Source organism: Octopus sinensis, linkage group LG8, assembly GCF_006345805.1.
Source record: "Octopus sinensis linkage group LG8, ASM634580v1, whole genome shotgun sequence".
In the NCBI taxonomy this organism is placed as follows: domain Eukaryota; kingdom Metazoa; phylum Mollusca; class Cephalopoda; order Octopoda; family Octopodidae; genus Octopus; species Octopus sinensis.
This window is the reverse complement of record NC_043004.1, coordinates 1,018,296-1,036,226: the sequence shown is the minus strand read 5'-3', so window position 1 is coordinate 1,036,226 and position 17,931 is coordinate 1,018,296. Positions and strand designations below refer to the sequence as shown.

The following is a 17,931-nucleotide window of genomic DNA, read 5'->3' as shown; positions in this document are numbered from 1 at the left end:
TGAACGGCAGTTTTTAACATAATTTCTAGGTAACTAACAAATTTAAAACTTCGTATACTGGTAGAATGTGTTTATAAAACATCTTTTTCTCTTGGCTTTATTGAGAAAATTCTATAGTTTGTTAGATATTTGTTGGGTTTTTTCCTTCAATTTCTGCAATTTCAACCAATCAATGACGTCCATTGGGGTAAAGAACATTCTGTGCCGTATGAATATGTCCCTAGTTTAAGAAACAGATTGGGTTTATTGGGTGAAGAAAAGAAGATACCCTTCCCCCACCCCTAACCCTAACCCTAACTAACCCTAACCCTAAAACAAATTGAAATGCAATAGATCGATACTAGGGTCATAATTATGGGTGACAATTTCATATGACAACGCTAGAAAAAACTGCCGTTCAAACCGAAAAGAGCCAGTATTTCAGTTAAACATTTGGGGATTTTTCTGCAGTTACTATTCACGCGGCCAACGAAATATATTTTGCATTTTACCAACTTCCAAAGAACCCACAGCGAAAGACTAATCCGGCAAAATTATGAACGTCTTATGTCCGAAAATGTCATCGCATTATTGTCCACCAATGCGACATGATGTTGTAGCCAAGACACTGAACAATGAGATCCGTCGAATGGACGAGTCTGAAACGAAAGATACACGAACCTACTGTGTGGTAGTGGTTAATACCACTCATAATGTGAAAGAGTGCTGTGGAATGTCTCCTTGAAAATCTCTGTAAAATGCTAACATAACAGATTAGACGTAGTGTAGCTTTGTTAAGCGATACGCAAACAAACTAGTGGAGACGAGAATATATTTATCAATGGTTTATTACTTTACGTACATCGGGGCTTAAGTCGTCAGAGATTTCTGTTTTGTTCATTCAGATTATATTGTGTCTGGGGAGAGTCATTTTCTTTAAATTTCCACTTATTTCTTTTTTTCTATTTTTATTTTTTTTATGGAAATTTTACCGGTGAGCGTGTTACATTATAAGGCACAAAAAGAAAACGACTCTCCCCAGACACAACAGAATATGCTTCAACACACGAACTCATATAAAGAATCTTGCAAACCAAATCCAAAAACGAAATATCATTCAGATTCGCTTAACACTCACTGTTAATATTCTTTTGATTCTCTTCTCGTATCGGAAGTCCATTTTGCTGCTGACCAACTCCACTCTCTCTCTCTCTCTCTCTGTCACTCTGTCTCTCACTCTCGCGCTCTCTGTATATGTATATGTACTCTTTTGCTTGTTTCAGTCATTTGACTGTGGCCATGCTGGAGTATCGCCTTTAATCGAGCAAATCTACTCCAGGACATATTCTTCGTAAGCCTAGTACTTATTCTCTCAGTCTCTTTTGCCGAACCGTTAAGTTACAAGGACGTAAACACACCACCATCGGTTGTCAACGATGTTGGAGGGGGGAGACAAACATAGACACACACACATACATACACACACACACACACACACATATATATATATATATATATATATATATATATATATACATATATATATATACATATATATATATATAATATATATATATATATATATATATATATATATATATATATATACATATATATGACGGGCTTCTTTCAGTTTCCGTCTACCAAATCCACTCACAAGGCTTTGGTCGGCCTGAGGCTATAGTAGAAGACACTTGCCCAAGGTGCCACGCAGTGGGACTGAACCTGGAACCATGTGGCTGGTAAGCAAGCTACTTACCACACAGCCGCTCATACGCCTATAAAGACTATGTGTCTTTATGTGTGCGTGTGGGAATGTGTGCTGTGTGTGTATGTGCGTGCATGTATGTGTTGTGTGTGTGTGTGTGTTTGTGTGTGTGTGTGCATGTCTGGCCTTCAAATAAAATATACGAGACAAACGAAAGATGAAAGGGATACTGGGAGCTGGCCACGAATTTAGAAAGACTGTTAATATTTCCACTCATAAAAACGACAAAAAGACTTAGACTTAATCCTATGGAACACAGAACGGAGAACTGGAATTTTGCTAAAGCTGACAGAGAACATCGCTGATGCAGAGCAATGGAAGGAGAAGAGGTACAAAAAATTAATCGAAGAGTGTGGGGAACAGGGGAGGACTGTCCAGTATTACCACCTGGCAAGTGGGTGTTAGAGGCTTCATTGAAAGGAGAATGACAACGTTATTCAAAAGAAAGTTTGCATTTTCGAGCTCAGAGCTAAGAAAAGTAATAAGGAGGATAGAGGAGACCGTCGAAAAAAGCCATCTTCTGAAGCGAGAATACCAAAAATGTCTTGAAAGCTATAACATGCCGACTAGGAAATAGCGTCGCTAGGTGAGACTGGCTGACACTTAAGCAGCATCGCTGATTGAGAGGTAGCGGTCTCGTTCATGGCACCCACTCCTCCTAGTTCGAAGGCTTGTGCCACCAAACACCTGGTCGGCTCTGGCTGCTGGAACTGAAACTAACACGACACTGCTGGAAGGCAAGTTTAGAGAGGGCGCGCGCCAAGATTACGCGACCTTCCCTTCCATTGGTCGTCAGTTGAAGTTTAGACAGTGTCATGTGACAACTAGCTGGTGCTGGCTACTGGAGCCTACCAGCGAGTATTTAAAGGGAAATTTGATAGGAAGGTCAGTCGCCCGCTGACACTCGTTGACGCTGCATCGAAGAAACCAAAGAACAGAAGAAAGAAGAAATGCACTCAACACCAGAGCTGAAGAGATCTCCGAAAGGGGTGGGGCCCGCCACGCCGAAAACGGTAGAGGAGTAGGGGCCGAAACTGGACATGGTTCCTCCTGATGATGTCTTTAGTCACTGGATCCTATAAAGGAGCTGTTGAGGTAGCGAACCACGAAACGCAGTTGGACTTCTCTATGGCGGACCGTCACCAGGACCCCATTTCTTTTCTTTTTTTCACAGAAACCCACATTTTCGGCTACGGAGATTCCGAATCTGTAAAAAAAAATCTGCATTTCAAAATTTAATTTTTCCCCAAAATTGAATTATGAAAAAATGCTTTTAAATTTGAATTAAAAAGAAATAGTAACCTCTCCCCCTTCTATGTAATTTGCCCCTTAAGAATTCTGAAAAAAAGTAAAACATGAAGAAACTGGATGGGGTGGGGGTAAAATTGAAATGCCAAGGGTATCGGGTGGTGTCGAGTTGGACAAAAAGAGGTACCCCAAAGTTTGAACATTTACTTGTTCAAATCGCCAAGCAATACAGGTTTTGAACTCACACAAATGCGCGACGCGTATTTTTTGTAAATGTTAAGTCTCGTTTTGTAGAAAAACCTCTTTCAGCTGTAAAAAAAAAAAAGATCTACACTGTATGAAGAACATATGTAGAAAATTTCATTGCGCAAGAATGCCTACTAATTATGTAGAGTTTGTTGGAGATTTGGCTGTTATTTCTAGCATGTAGAGATACTTCTTGAAAGCTTATTTAATGCGCGGATTGGAAAAGCCCTATGCATGCTCAATGACCGAAAGGGTTTTAAAATATCCTGTATATACCGTTCATTCGCGAGGGTTGACTTTTTTTTTTTTTTTGCTTTGTTGTTTTTACTTAAATTGAAATTATAAAAAATTTTCTTATTCAGAATCATAATCTCCGTATTTTTCCGTGTAATTCGCCAAAGAAAATTTCTGAAAATGTGGAAAAATGAAGAAACTGGAGGAATTAAAATTTTGAAATGCAAATTTTTTTTACAGATTCGGAATCTCTGTACCCAAAAATGTGGGTTTCTGTAAAAAATAAATGAATAAATAAATAAGTAAATAAAAAACAGAATGGGGGTGTGGTGACGGTCCGCCATTTATTTTAAGTTACAATGCATGTATTATAGTTTCATATGCTGAGAGATCTCAAACATATTCTTCAGGCGCAAACCACGTCATAACGAATTATACATACATACATATATACATACACACACACACACATACATACATACATACATACATACACACACATACATACACACATACATATATGTGTGTGTGTGTGAGGAGGCCCAATGGCCCAGTGGTTAGGGCGGCGGACTCGCGGTTGTAGGATCGCCGTTTCGATTCCCAGACAGGCCGTTGTGAGTGTTTATTGAGCGAAAACACCTAAAGCTCCACGAGGCTCCAGCGATCCCTGCTGTACTCTTTCGCCACAACTTTCTCTCACTCTTTCTTCTGTTGGCCTGCTTGCTTAGCCAGCTGGGTGGCGTCATTTGAAGGCAAAAACAATGCGAAAAACGCATTGTGACCAGCGATGTGTAAGAACATCTGATAGCCTAGTCGGTCACGGTGATATATATATATATATATATATGTATCTTTTCCATTCTCCCTGTTTATTTTCTTTTATTCCTTTCTGTTGAAGAGCGTAGGCTCGAAATGTAAAAGACATTCTCACTTCCCGAGCGTTAAACTAATACATCTGCTTGTTGTTTACACACCCGTCTTCGTCTTTTGTGTGTGTGTGTGTGTGTGTGTGTGTGTGTGTAAATTCCATCTATATATATAAATAGAAATTAAGGGAGAGATAATTCAAGTTACTTTTTACACAACATAACCACTGGCGAAATATGACTCCTCTCAAAACATGAACTGTAACGAACAGATTCGCTCTTTATACAACGCTTGCAATACCATAATTTCCCATGAGTAACATCACCACATGTAGTAAGGTGACGTTACCCAGGTGTACATATTCATAGTTAGTCGATGCCGTGCCAACCACTGAAGAATGTTGTCTCCAGCTTTTCCTAATTGAATGATAGTCCACGATTCCTCTAAGATTAATTCGTCTCTTTGTGCGGTTTATCACTTATCCCCCTTGGATTATTATTATTATTATTATTATTATTATTATTATATTATTATTATTATTATTATTATTTTATTCTAACCAAACTGATAAATTACCTACTTATATATGTGTGTGTGTGTGTGTGTGTGTGTGTGTGCGCGCGCATGTATGTATATTACGTGCTTATTTCGGGAAGCGGAACCCTGTTCCTGCTTCGAAACAGGTCAGTTTTTATGTACTTTTCATTGTTATATAAATACTAAACTCGCCCCTCCACGATTTTAATTGTTGATACATAGTTGCATGACGTAACAAATCTAGAGCAGTCGTAACTAACCCGGCTGCAATTAACACAAGCGGAGTAGCTCTGCTTCATTTTTGGTCCATTTATGAGTTGGGCATTTCTAAAAGACTTGGAGAAAAATCACAAGAATGAACGAATACATGATGTTCACGGCGAAATCCTCCAGAGTCCCGTTTTGCTTAAGGCTCAACGCCTAAGTGGGAAAAAGAAAAAGCAAAAACAGGTACGAGTTTTTTTATAATTTTTTTCTTGGTAGTTATGCTACAGTTATTAAAAATGTTTTTTCTTATTTTAATTACTTTTTACGGTCGGTGTGAGGTTTTATTTGTCAATTATTATCAATTATCAATTATTATTATTATTATTATTATTATTATTATTATTATTATTATAAATCGGACTGAGGGTTGTCTGCCAAAACAGTATTTAAAAACTTAAATTATATTTGTTTTTGTTATTTATTTTGGCAATACTAGAGACGAAAGATCGCCTTTATTTTTATACAAGCGTGACCCTCTTCTGGTTTTGTTTCCTCATAATTTTCGGTTATGTTTTTTGTTTTTTCTTCGTGAAATTTTCTCCAAATACTTGTCAGATGGTGTAGATTACGGTTATATCGGAATTTTATTGTAAAAATAAATAAGATGATGGGTCTGCACGCATATATACTGATTTGTATCATATCTTTTTTCAATTTATAGGAAAAGCTTTCATTTCCATATACAACATATAAACATGTACATCGTATTGGGCGAAACTATGCCTATTGTCATTTTATAAGTTTTTGCTGGCAAATTCTTAAATTAACCGTAGACATTTATTTACATGAAGGAAAATTATCGGAGAACTTTCTTCTAATTCTTTCAAAATGTCTGTTAAAACTGTTTTGAAACCCTTTGTGGGGAATTTCGGCTAAATAAAGTAAGATCGCCAGAATTTCTAATTATAAATTGCTTTATTTATCGGAAACATTCATTTCTAGGTTAATTTTTTTTTATTTAATACTTGATAAAGGAAATAATTTATGATGTTTATTAAAAGTTTCAGTAAGGGCATCAACTTCGCAGTTTTATTTGGCAACAAATTGTCCGATTTTGCCACAAAAAAGTTTTTTGTTGTTTACCTATAATTATTAACATCGACATTCCAAACGAAACCATTCTCTTTTACGTTTTCTAAGTGTATCTAGGAATCTATTACCCAATGTGATCTTTCCTTCCTCGGATAGTGTTGAGCAATCTGAGAATAGTTTTGGCTGTTATTTCTAACTGCCCAAGCGCCTTCCTTCTTGACTTGCATGTGTCATCAAACCTCACCAAGCACTGTTCTCGCTCCTCTAAACTAATATATAACTTAAAGTATAATTTGTGAAGGAGAGTGTTGACCAATAAATCAATAAAGTTACTGTCTTTTGTTGACCTGTGACCTATGTAATTGACTCTGGGAAAATGAAGCTGATCTCGGCGAGAATCGGACGCGGAATTCTAAGTACGGTCTGGTATTTTCGTCTGACCTACAACTAATTCTGTCACTCTATCACGTTGTCACATATGACCGAGATAGCATCAGAGATTTTATTCGTTGTTCTTTAACAGGGGTTACCGGATTTTAAAACACTTCAGCCGGGATAGAAGATTTGTTATTCCTTTATAATAGAGTCAGAAATTATCTGATGTACCAAACAGTTTAATTCTTTTTTTTTTTACTATGCTCTAAGCATTTTACATTACAAATACTTAGGAAAGTTTTTCTCTTGGAGCAGAGACATTTTAAGAAGGAAGGCTGACCCATTTTCACTAATTTTCTTCTGTTATTTTTTTTTCCGATTTATTTTCTAAACATCTGAGATTACTAGTCTTCAGAGTTACGTAACGTAAATCTGAAAACATTATAGAAGAAAAAAGAAAAAAAAATATGTATCAGAACTGAAAAATTAAGGAAAAAGGATGGGGTAATATTTCCAACTCTTTTCTTATATATTTCGAAATCAGATTCGAGATCTACGATGCTAAAAGTAGACAAGTCTGTAAAACTGACGGATTTCGAACACTAGATAATTTCCGGATATATTCCGAAGAAATGTCCAGATTTGGTTAATGTTTTGCAAGAGTACCTGGAAACGAGATGAAATAAATAAATAAATTGTGCAAGTATGTATTATGTGTGTATGTATTTATATATATATATATGTGTGTATTCATATATATATTATATATATGATGCCAGTGCCCTCTGACCGACTCCTGTGCTGGTGGCACATAAAAAGCACCATCCGAATGTGGCTGATGCCAGTACCCCCTGACTGACCTCCAGTGCCGGTGGCACGTAAAAAACACTATCCCAATATGATTGATTCCAGGCCCACCTGACTGGCTCCTGTGCCAGTGACATGTAAAAATCCCCCACTACACTCTTGGAGTGGTTGGTATTAGGAAGGGCATCTGCCTGTAGAAACATTGCCAGATCAGATAGAAGCCTGGTGCAACCTTCTGGCTCTCCAGACCTCAGTCAAACCGTCCAACACATGCCAGCATGAAAAACAGATGTTAAACTATGATAATGATGATGAATCAAAACAGTTTGATTTAAATTCCTTGGTACTTTAAGTTTCAAAGCATGGTTCTAATCCTCAGCCACTGGATATATATATATATATATATATGGCTGATGCCAAGGTTACATGTCCAACCCATTTAAGAGTACCCAGGTGATATATGCTTGAAAAAACCTGTTGAGTCAAGTAAAACCAAAATCGTAGCTGTGCCCAGTGCCCCCTGACTAGCTCCCATTCTGGTGGCACATAAAAAGCACTATCTGAACTTGATCAATGCTAGGACTACCTGACTGGCCTCTGTGCTGGTGGCATGTAAAAAGCTGATGCCAGTACACTCTGACTGGCCTCCCGTGCCAGTGGTACATAAAAGGCACTGTCTCAACGTGATTGATGCCAGTCCCGCCTGACTGGCTCCTGTGCTGGTGGCACATAAAAAGCCCCCATTACACTTTTGGAGTGGTTGGCATTAGGAAGAGCATTCAGCTGTAGAAATATTGCCTGATCAAATTGGAGCCTAGTGCAGCTGCTGGCTCTACAGACCTCAGTCAAACCATCCAACCCATGCCAGCATGGAAAATGGGTGTTAAACAATGATGATGATATATATATACATATATGGCGTGGCTGTGTGGTAAGAAGCTTGTCCCCCAACATGGTTCCTTTTGATGTTGGGCCTCATGGAGGCGAGTTGGCTGAGTTCCTACTTACCACACATGTGGTAAATAGCTTGCTTACCAGCCACATGGTTCCAGGTTGTCCCACTGCATGGCACCTTGGGCAAGTGTCTTCTACTACAGCTTCAAGCCAACCAAAGCCTTGTGAGTGGATTTGGTAGACAGAAACTGATAGAAGCCCATCATATATATATATATATATATCTATTATATAAAATCCATTCTGTCTGTCTGTGTGTATGTCTTCTAGGATCTCGGGCATCCTCCGTCCGATTGCACTCAAATTTGATATGTAGATACCAGCAGTATCAGGGTGTGTATGAGTCTTCAAAAAATTACAAAAATCGATTCCAGGTGGGAATGCGATCTATAAAGCTGTGGGAATGTGCATTTGTACGGTCAAGTACATCAGCTGTTGTGATCAATACTACGCATATGCAAGAAAAATGCACTTGCAGTTCGTGCAAAAAAAGCTGGCTGGCTTGAAATAATGCCACAAAATGCAGTATATTTGGAATAGAAAAAATGTCTATCTTTATTTCTTCTTTTGCTGGTGTCTCAAATTTAGGTTAAATCAGTGTTTCTCAAAGGAGAGGCCTATGGGACGGTGGGACAAGTTGCTTTGAGAAAATTTGGTTTAAATGTTTGACAACTCAGCACCATCCATTGGATGGAGTGGGAGCGTTTTGCTCATTTATATATATAATTATATGTGTGTATATATATATATATATATATGTTTGTGTGCCTGTGTTTGTCCCCCACCACCATTGCTTGACAACTGATATTGGTGTGTTTACGTCCTCATAACAGCAAAAGAGATCGATAGAATAAGTACTAGGCTTACAAAGAATATGTCCTGGGGTCAGTTTGTTCGACTAGAAGTGGTGCGCCAGGATGACTGCAGTCAAATGACTGAAAGAAGTAAAAGAATAAAAGGATATATATATATATATATATATATATAATTAAAAATTAGGGTGTCTAAAAGACACCAACATGCCGAAATAGCAGTCGAAACACTGACTATAGTACCACGTTAAATGTTCATATCGCACCATGAGGTAAAGCGGAGGTACAAAACATACAAGCAAAAATTATTGAATAATTCAAGATCCAAGGATTTCTGGTTCTGCTTTAGATAAGCTTTACCGTCATCAATTGAATATATCAAGGGTACATAAATACAGATATATATATGCACAGCAAACGATATACTTACATATACGAGCGTCGTACATACATACATATGCACGTATGGACACAGCCAGTCTGAATCGCCCGCCAAATCACCGCATAAGTACGATATGGTTAAAATAAGCACCGCAGTGAATATAATAACGAATTATATAAATTTATATATGAGGATAATATCGATATTTAAGTGTCGAAATTATCAAGTGGCCAGCATGAAAGAAATACCTTACAAAGGTAAAAAAATTTTTTAACAATTAAAAATTAGGGTGTCTAAAAGACACCATATATATATATATATGTCACCATCATCATTATCATTTAATGTCCATTGATCAAGCTGGCATGGGTTGGATGGTTTGACTGGGCTGGCATGCTGGAAGGCTGCACCAGACTTCAGTCTGATTTGGTATAGTTTTCTATGACTGGATGCTCTTCTTAATGCCAACCACTCTGAGTGTGTAATAGGTGCTTTTATGTGCCATTTGCATGACACTGGTATCTGCCACAACTGTGATTTTGCTCAGCTTGATGGGTCTTCTTCTCAAGCATGACATAAGGTCTTGGTCATTGCCTCCGTGAGGCCCAACACTCAAAAGGAGCTTGGCCACTTTACCCCCATGAGCCCAACGCTCGGAAGGAACTCAGCCACCTCACCTCCGTGTCATAGGCCACAACACTGACTTCACTTGACTCAACAGGTCTTCGTAAGTACAGTTTATTGCCCAGTGCTTGAGGGGTACTCTTAAATGGTCCTGTTATGCTGCACTGGCATAGGCCATGGTTACAGTCTAACTTGGCTTGCCGGGTTTTCTCAAGCACAGCATATCTCCAAAGGTCTTGGTCACTCATCATCGCCTCCACGAGGTCCAACGTTCAAAGGTTGTGCTTCACTACCTCATCCCAGCTCTTCCTGGGTCTACCTCTTTCACAGGTTCCCTCTACTGCTAGGATGTTACACTTTTTCACACAGCTGTCCTCATCCATACACAACACATGCCCATACCAGCCTAGTCATCTCTCTTGCACACCACATCTGATGCTTCTTAAGTTCAACTTTTCTCTCAGGGCACTTGCACTCTGTCGTGTCTGCACACTGACATTACACATCCAGCGGAGCATGCTAGCTTCATTTCTTGCAAGCTTACACATGTCCTCAGCAATCACAGCTCATGTTTCTCTGCCATACAGCATGGCTATTCGCACACATGCGTCGTAAGACATCACAAGTGAGAAGATTGGGCACAGTGTGTCCAGCTGTGGCCGGTCGGTCAACCCCTGTTCGGTTCCCTTTTCTTTGTGCCCCTACAGTCCTCTCTTCTCTTCTTAGGAGGTGACATATCTGTTGGTGCAGCTTCACTAGGCAGAGTGGTCTTGTGCTTGCATCTCCCAGGTGTCAGAATAAAACACAAGACATTGGTGGTTATCGAGTATTGAGGGAGTATTGTCTTCAGATATGTTTTCTTTTCCAGTTGTATATTTAAGGGATGAGGAATTATGTACATTATTTACATTTGATGGATATTTGTCCTCATCTTGTTTGTTGTTAACACGTTTTGGTTGATATACCTTCCAGCCTTCATCAGGTGTCTTGGAGAAATTTCGAACCTGGGTTCTCATTCATAAGGTATTTTTCAATGTTAGTAGCCCGCACTCTTAACCACTATGCCCACGGGCACATGGCGTAGTGGTTAAGTGCTCAGGCTACTAACCCCAAGATTCCAGGTTTGATTCCAGGCAGTGACCTGAATAATAATAATAATTATTATTATTATTATTATTATTATATCAAAAAAATACCTTAGGAATGAGAACTCAAGTTCGAAATTTCTCCGAGACACCTGATGAAGGCTGGAGGGTATATCAGCCGAAACGTTGTGTTAACAACAAACAAGATGAGGACAAATATCCGTCAAATGTAAATAATGTAAATAATGTCTTCTTTTTGTTTAAAATTCTGTTGCAAATAGTTTTCAGAATATGTATATTTTATTTCCTTTAACACAATATCATTTTTCTTTTCAGTTTCATTGGTCCTCTTGAAACAACTCTTAACAAATACTCCGATTTTGGAAATATCATTACAACACATGGACCAGCAAAAATCTTCCTCAGAGCAGCAAAATGCTCAATATCAATACTGTTCTATTGATGAAGACCCACCTTATATTAGTTTAGCCAGTGTGGATAACCAAAATATTGTTTTATGTTTGAAAGAACTCAACAGAGCCATTCTGAAGAAATCCTTAAAGTTTTCCTTAAATTTGAAGAGTGTTGAGAAAATGGATGTAAGTAAACAATGCCTGGACAATGACAGCATGGGTAGCAGCATATGTTTCACAGAAAGCAGTTTGAAAAGTCTTTTGGACATAATTAAAGAGAAGCCGAAGCCGATGCCACGTTACATGAGTAAGTAAATTTATTGCCCATCTTTTATCTTTTGCTTGTTCCAGTCATTAGACTGTGGCCATAATGGAGCACCATCTTTAAGAACTAAAAGTTGAATGAATCGATTCCTGCGTTGTTGCTGTCCAAAGGTTGATACAAGAAAAGAAACAAAACAAAACAAACAGAAAAAAACATTCACCTATTAGTTATCCAAACTCATCTTGTTAACATGTTTCAGTTATTTCTCTTGGCCCCTTTTGTTTGGGTTGCCTTGGAGCACCTTCACAACAACAAAACTGTTCCTGTCCTTCCTATCATGCTTTAACCCTTTTGATACCAACCCGGCCAAAACCGCCTCTGGCTCTAGTACAAATGTTTTGTTTTCATAAGTATTGAATTAAAATCTTCCACCAAACCTTAGTCACAATTTATGTTCCCAACACTAGCTGAATGATAACTAAGTTCTTTTATTAAATTCTTTGTTATATTTAGAATTAATTGAAAGAAACACAGAGCTTCTCAAAATAAATACGGTAACAAAAGGGTTAACCCCTCAATACTGCACTTGCAGTTATTTACTCTATCTAACACTCTCCCTTTCTATTGAGGTGCACTCTATGTACATATAGAGTTGAGGTGCACTCTATGTACATATAGAGTTGAGGTGCACTCTATGTACACAAACATATATCATCATCATCATTTAACGTCCGCTTTCCATGCTGGCATGGGTTGGACGATTTGACTGAGGGCTGGCAAACCAGATAGCTGCACCAGACTCCAATCTGATCTGGCAGAGTTTCTACAGCTTCATGCCCTTCCTAACGCCAACCACTCCGAGTATGTAGTGGGTGCTTTTACGTGCCACCAGCATGAGGGCCAGTCAAGCAGTACTGGCAATGGCCACGCTCAAATGAGGCTTTTTATGTGCCACCTGCACAGGAGCCAGTCCAGTGGCACTGGCAACGACCTCACTCAAATGTTTTTTCACGTGCCACAAGGTGATGCAGGTAACGATCACGCTCGAATGGTGTTTTTAACATGCCATCAGCACAGAGGCCAGCTTGTTGCTCTGGCAACAATCTCACTCATATGGTACTCTTAGCGCTCCACTAGCATGGATGCCTGTCATCAAATTTGATTTCGATTTCACATGCCTCAACAGGTCTTCGCAAGCAGAGTTTAGTGTCCAATGAAGGAAGGGCATACACACACACACACACACATATATATATGTGTGTGTGTGTGTGCCAACTCATGACCATACCAGCCTAGTCGTCTCTCTTGCACACCACATCTGATGCTTCTTAAGTTCAACTTTTCTCTCAGGGCACTTGCACACTGTCGTGTATGCACACTGACATTACATATCCAGCGGAGCATACTAGCTTCATTTCTTGCAAGCTTACACATGTCCTCAGCAGGCACACCATACGTTTCCCTTCCATGCAGCATGGCTGTTCATACACATGCGTCATATATATACATACAAATATATAAAAACACTACACTCATTATTATATTAGGAGATAAAAATTAATAATATATCATATATTTGAAGCCACTGTTAGGGCATTTTTATAGTGGTGGCAGTGGGGGAGAGACATTTGTTATCTTAATACTTATGTTGACTTTCAGATTTTTCTCTGACATTAGAAATTTTAAAAGTTCTAAATATAAATTCATATTTTCCGATAAGACTAATAACTTGTATGAAGGTAAGACTAACAATCAGAATGAAGATAAGACTACATATATATATATATATATATATATATATATACACCCACACGACAGTTTCAGTTTCCATCTACCAAATGCCCTTCCTAACGCCAACCACTCCGAGAGTGTAATGGGTGCTTTTACGTGCCACTAGCACGAGGGCCAGTCAGGTGGTACTGGCAACGGCCACTCTCAAATGGTGGTTTTTACATGCCACCTGCACAGGAGCCAGTTCAGTGGCACTGGCAACGACCTCGCTCGAATGCTTTTTCATATTCCACTGGCACAAGTGCCAGTAAGGCAACGCTGGTAACTCGAATGGTGCCCTTTTATGTGCCACTGGCTCGAAGCCAGTTAGCTGCTCTGTCAACGATCACACTCGGATGGTGCGCTTAGCGCTCCACTAGTGCAGATGCCAGTCAACAAATTTGATTTCAATTTCGATTTCACTTGCCTCAGCAGGTTTTCGCAAGCAGAGTTTTAGTGTCCAATGAAGGAAAGGTACGCATAAGTAGGATGGTTACATCCCTGGCATACACCACGAGGTTATTGTCTCACTTGCTTTGCTGGGTCTTCTCAAGCACAGCATATTTCCAAAGGTCTCAGTCACTAGTCATTGCCTCGATGAGGCCTAATGTTCAAAGGTCATGCTTCACCACCTCATTCCAGGTCTTCCTGGGTCTACTTCTTCCACAGGTTCCCTCAACTGCTTGGGTGTGGCACTTTTTCACACTGCTATCCTCATCCATTCTCGCCATATGACTATACCAGTACAATCGTCTCTCTTGCACACCACATCTGATGCTTCTTAGGTCCAACTTTTCTCTCAAGGTACTTACACTCTGTCAGGTATGCACACTGACATTACACATCCATCAGAGAATACTGGCTTCATTCCGTGCGAGCTTACACATGTCCTCAGCAGTCACGACCCATGTTTCACTGCCATGTAGCATGGCTGTTCATACACATGTGTCATACAGTCTAACTTTAATTCTGAGTGAGAGGCCCTTTGTCACCAGCAGAGGTAAGAGCTCTCTGAACTTTGCCCAGGCTATTCTTATTCTAGCAGCTACACTTTCAGCGCACCCTCCCCAACTACTGACTTGGTCACCTAGCTAACAGAAGCTATCAACTACTTCTAGTTTTTCTCCCTGGAATGTGGCAGAAGTTGTTCTCTGCACATTTTCAGTGTTTATTGCTCCCGAGCATCTGCCACATACAAAAATATCTTCCCAGTTAGCCTTCCTTTGATATTGCTGCACCTCTTATGGTGTCCATAGCTTACAATGGGTACATATTATAGAGTTTCTACCTATGCCTCTACTACAGATTGAGCAGGGCCATCTACCTGAAGGGATTTGTGGTTTGCCTGCCTTCCTACATATTAGGACTTTGGTTTTAGCTAGGTTGACTCTAAGGCCCTTCAATTCTAATCCTTGTTTCCACACCTGAAACTTTTCCTCTAGTTCTGATAGTGACTCAGCAATTAGAGCAAGATCGTCAGCATAGAGGAGCTCCCAGGGGCATCCTGTCTTGAATTCCTCTGTTATTGCCTGGAGGACTATGATTAATAGGAGGGGGCTGAGGACTGAACCTTAGTGGACCCCAGCCTCTACCCAGAATTCTTCACTGTAGTCATTGCCAACTCTCACCTTACTGACAGCGTCCCTGTACATTGCTTGCACAGCTCACACTAACCATTCATCTTGCCTCAGCAGGTTTCCTCATTGACCATCAGATAAGGGATCGGGGGACCCTGTCAAAGGCTTTCTCCATGTCAACGAAAGCCAGGTACAGAGGTTTATCTTTGGCTAGGTATTTCTCCTGCAGCTGTCTTATCAGAAATATGGCATCAGTGGTGCTTATCCCTGGCACGAATCTAAACTCCATCTCATCTAAACTGACTCTCTCGCTAATTAGTTGGGCTATGACCCTTTCCATAACCTTCATTACCTATATATATATATATATATATATATATAATATATATACATACATACATACATATATATATATTTATATAAATGCATGTATATTTTTTCAATGAGTACAAATAACATGGAAAAAGTAAATAAATAGTTACCAGGGTAGCAAAATTTCACATAAGGGCCAACAATGTTACTGCCTACTTATAAAGGTAGAAGTTCCAGAGTTTAGTGAAATGTTTTTGTTTAACATAGATAAATTAAGAAATGGAGTTAAACACAGGTGTTATTCAAATCTTTTGAGTAACACCTGCATTTAATTCCATTTCTTAGTTTGTGTGTGTGTATATATATATATATATCTTACATATTAAAACTGAAAATATGTATGTGTGTGTTTGTATCGGTATGTCTTCATTTTGCGCAAAAACGGCTTGACCAATTTTTCCTAAGCTTCACACACACATTGCTTATGTGTCTGGGGAGGTTTTAGGTATAAATTGATTTCGAAAAAATGTTCGGGTAAATGGCGGGAAGAATAACATTTGGGTGCAGTTGAACAGCGGGCATAATTATTTTTAAGCTTCCAAGGGAAATAACCCATTCCCTCCTTCGTAAATTATTTGGTAAAAATGAAATTGAGTATACTTATTTCTTAGTATTTGAACTATTTTAGTTAAGTATTCTCCTAAACAATAGATCCACTTATTTCGGTTAGTGACTTATTCACGAATAGCACTGCTGAGGGTAATTTTCTCTGGGAATGCACAAAAGCCTTTTCCGTAGTTAATTACTTTGAATTGTTATTACCTTATATCTGATTAGCCTGTTATTACGTAACATGCTTCACGATTTTAGTATACATAACTTATTAGTATTTCCTCCTATGTTCTATATACTCCGGGAACATATTAAAGCCCTTTTTGGGGCTACTTTATTTGAATTCTTACTATAGGGTAATTAATTATTACATAACTGACTTCGCAATTCGGGTATTCACAACTTATTGGGAATTCCTAAAAGCAAGATCCTTTCTAAGACATTTCGGTATTCTTAATAAATACACAAAAACCGTTTTAAGGGCTACATACTTTGTATTGTTGTTACTGGATTAGTGAAACAATTATGAGAATGGAACCAATGGATAAGCCCACTTTCCTGGGAATTACTGGGCATGTCACCAATGTGACCATGTGTGTACCGTTGGCGATTTTTTTCCCTCCTTCTTCCCTTCCTTGGATCTTTCCTTTTCCTATGTTTCTGACGAAGAGCTCCGCTCGAAACGTTAAATCCTCCTTCTTTCTTTCCTTTCCTGAGCATTCAATAACACTATACTTGTTTACTTGTTCCACGTCCTCGTTTTCTTGTGTTTTCATGTTTGGATTAACTTTATATATATATATATATATATATAATATATATATGGATATATATAGAGAGAGATATATGTGTGTATGTATGTATGTGTGTGTAGATATATATATATATATGCTTTTGGTGCAAATGATTTTGTTATATGACGCCGTATTTTATAATCCTGTAAATAATAATAATGGTATTTTTCTATAAGGTTAAAGTTTATGGCGTTCACCAGGCAATGACTAAGGAAGATAGTCTAATAACGGGGCATATAAGCCCTCGACATTTTCATTAGTCATTGCATGGTGAACAGCATAAGCTTTAAGCTTATATAAAAATATCATTGTTATTATTTACTGGATTGGAAAATATGGGCACCGTATAATACAGCCATTCTTACTGAAAGCATATAGATATAAATCTTTAGTTAAATATATTCAATGAGAATATTATATACTGAATTTATATTGAGTGCTCTATTGTGTCAAAGTATTAATACTTTTAAAGTATTTATATATTTAATATGAGCGATTATGATTGATTGATTGATTCCAGTTCCAGCCTATGAGCTGTGGCCATGCTGGGGCACCGCCATTTGGTGTTGCTACTTGGTTTTACTTCATGGAGGCTTTCTAGCAACTGCTATTTGGTGCATGAGAGAGTATATATATATATATATTTTTTAATAATATATTATTATTGATATTAGGAAATCAATATCAAAACACCTCAGAAAGATATACATGTGAGAAAATAGTTGTTGTATTAAAAATGTATAAATAAATAAATATAAATATGTAAAAAAATTTATGTAAGTATGTATAATTATAAATGACACTTTAGAAGTTTTGAATTAATTATTTAAAACATCTTACGATGTGAAACAATTGTAAGAAGCTTTAAATAATTAATTCAAACTTTTAAACTGTCATATATATTTATACTTATACATATTTACATATATTTTTATACATATTTATATTTATTTATTTTTAATACAACAACT

General features: G+C 38.2%; 1 protein-coding gene across 1 annotated transcript in view; it reads left to right on the top strand.

The window, feature by feature from the left end:
• The first annotated feature begins 4,963 nt into the window (after positions 1-4,963).
• Positions 4,964-17,931, top strand: part of LOC115215143 — a 62,501-nt gene continuing 49,533 nt past the window's right edge. The window contains exons 1-2 of the mRNA XM_029784316.2: positions 4,964-5,329; positions 11,554-11,937. Of these exons, the coding sequence (XP_029640176.1) occupies positions 11,619-11,937 (319 nt within the window). The 5' untranslated portion in view covers positions 4,964-5,329; positions 11,554-11,618. The remainder of the gene's footprint in view (positions 5,330-11,553; positions 11,938-17,931) is intronic.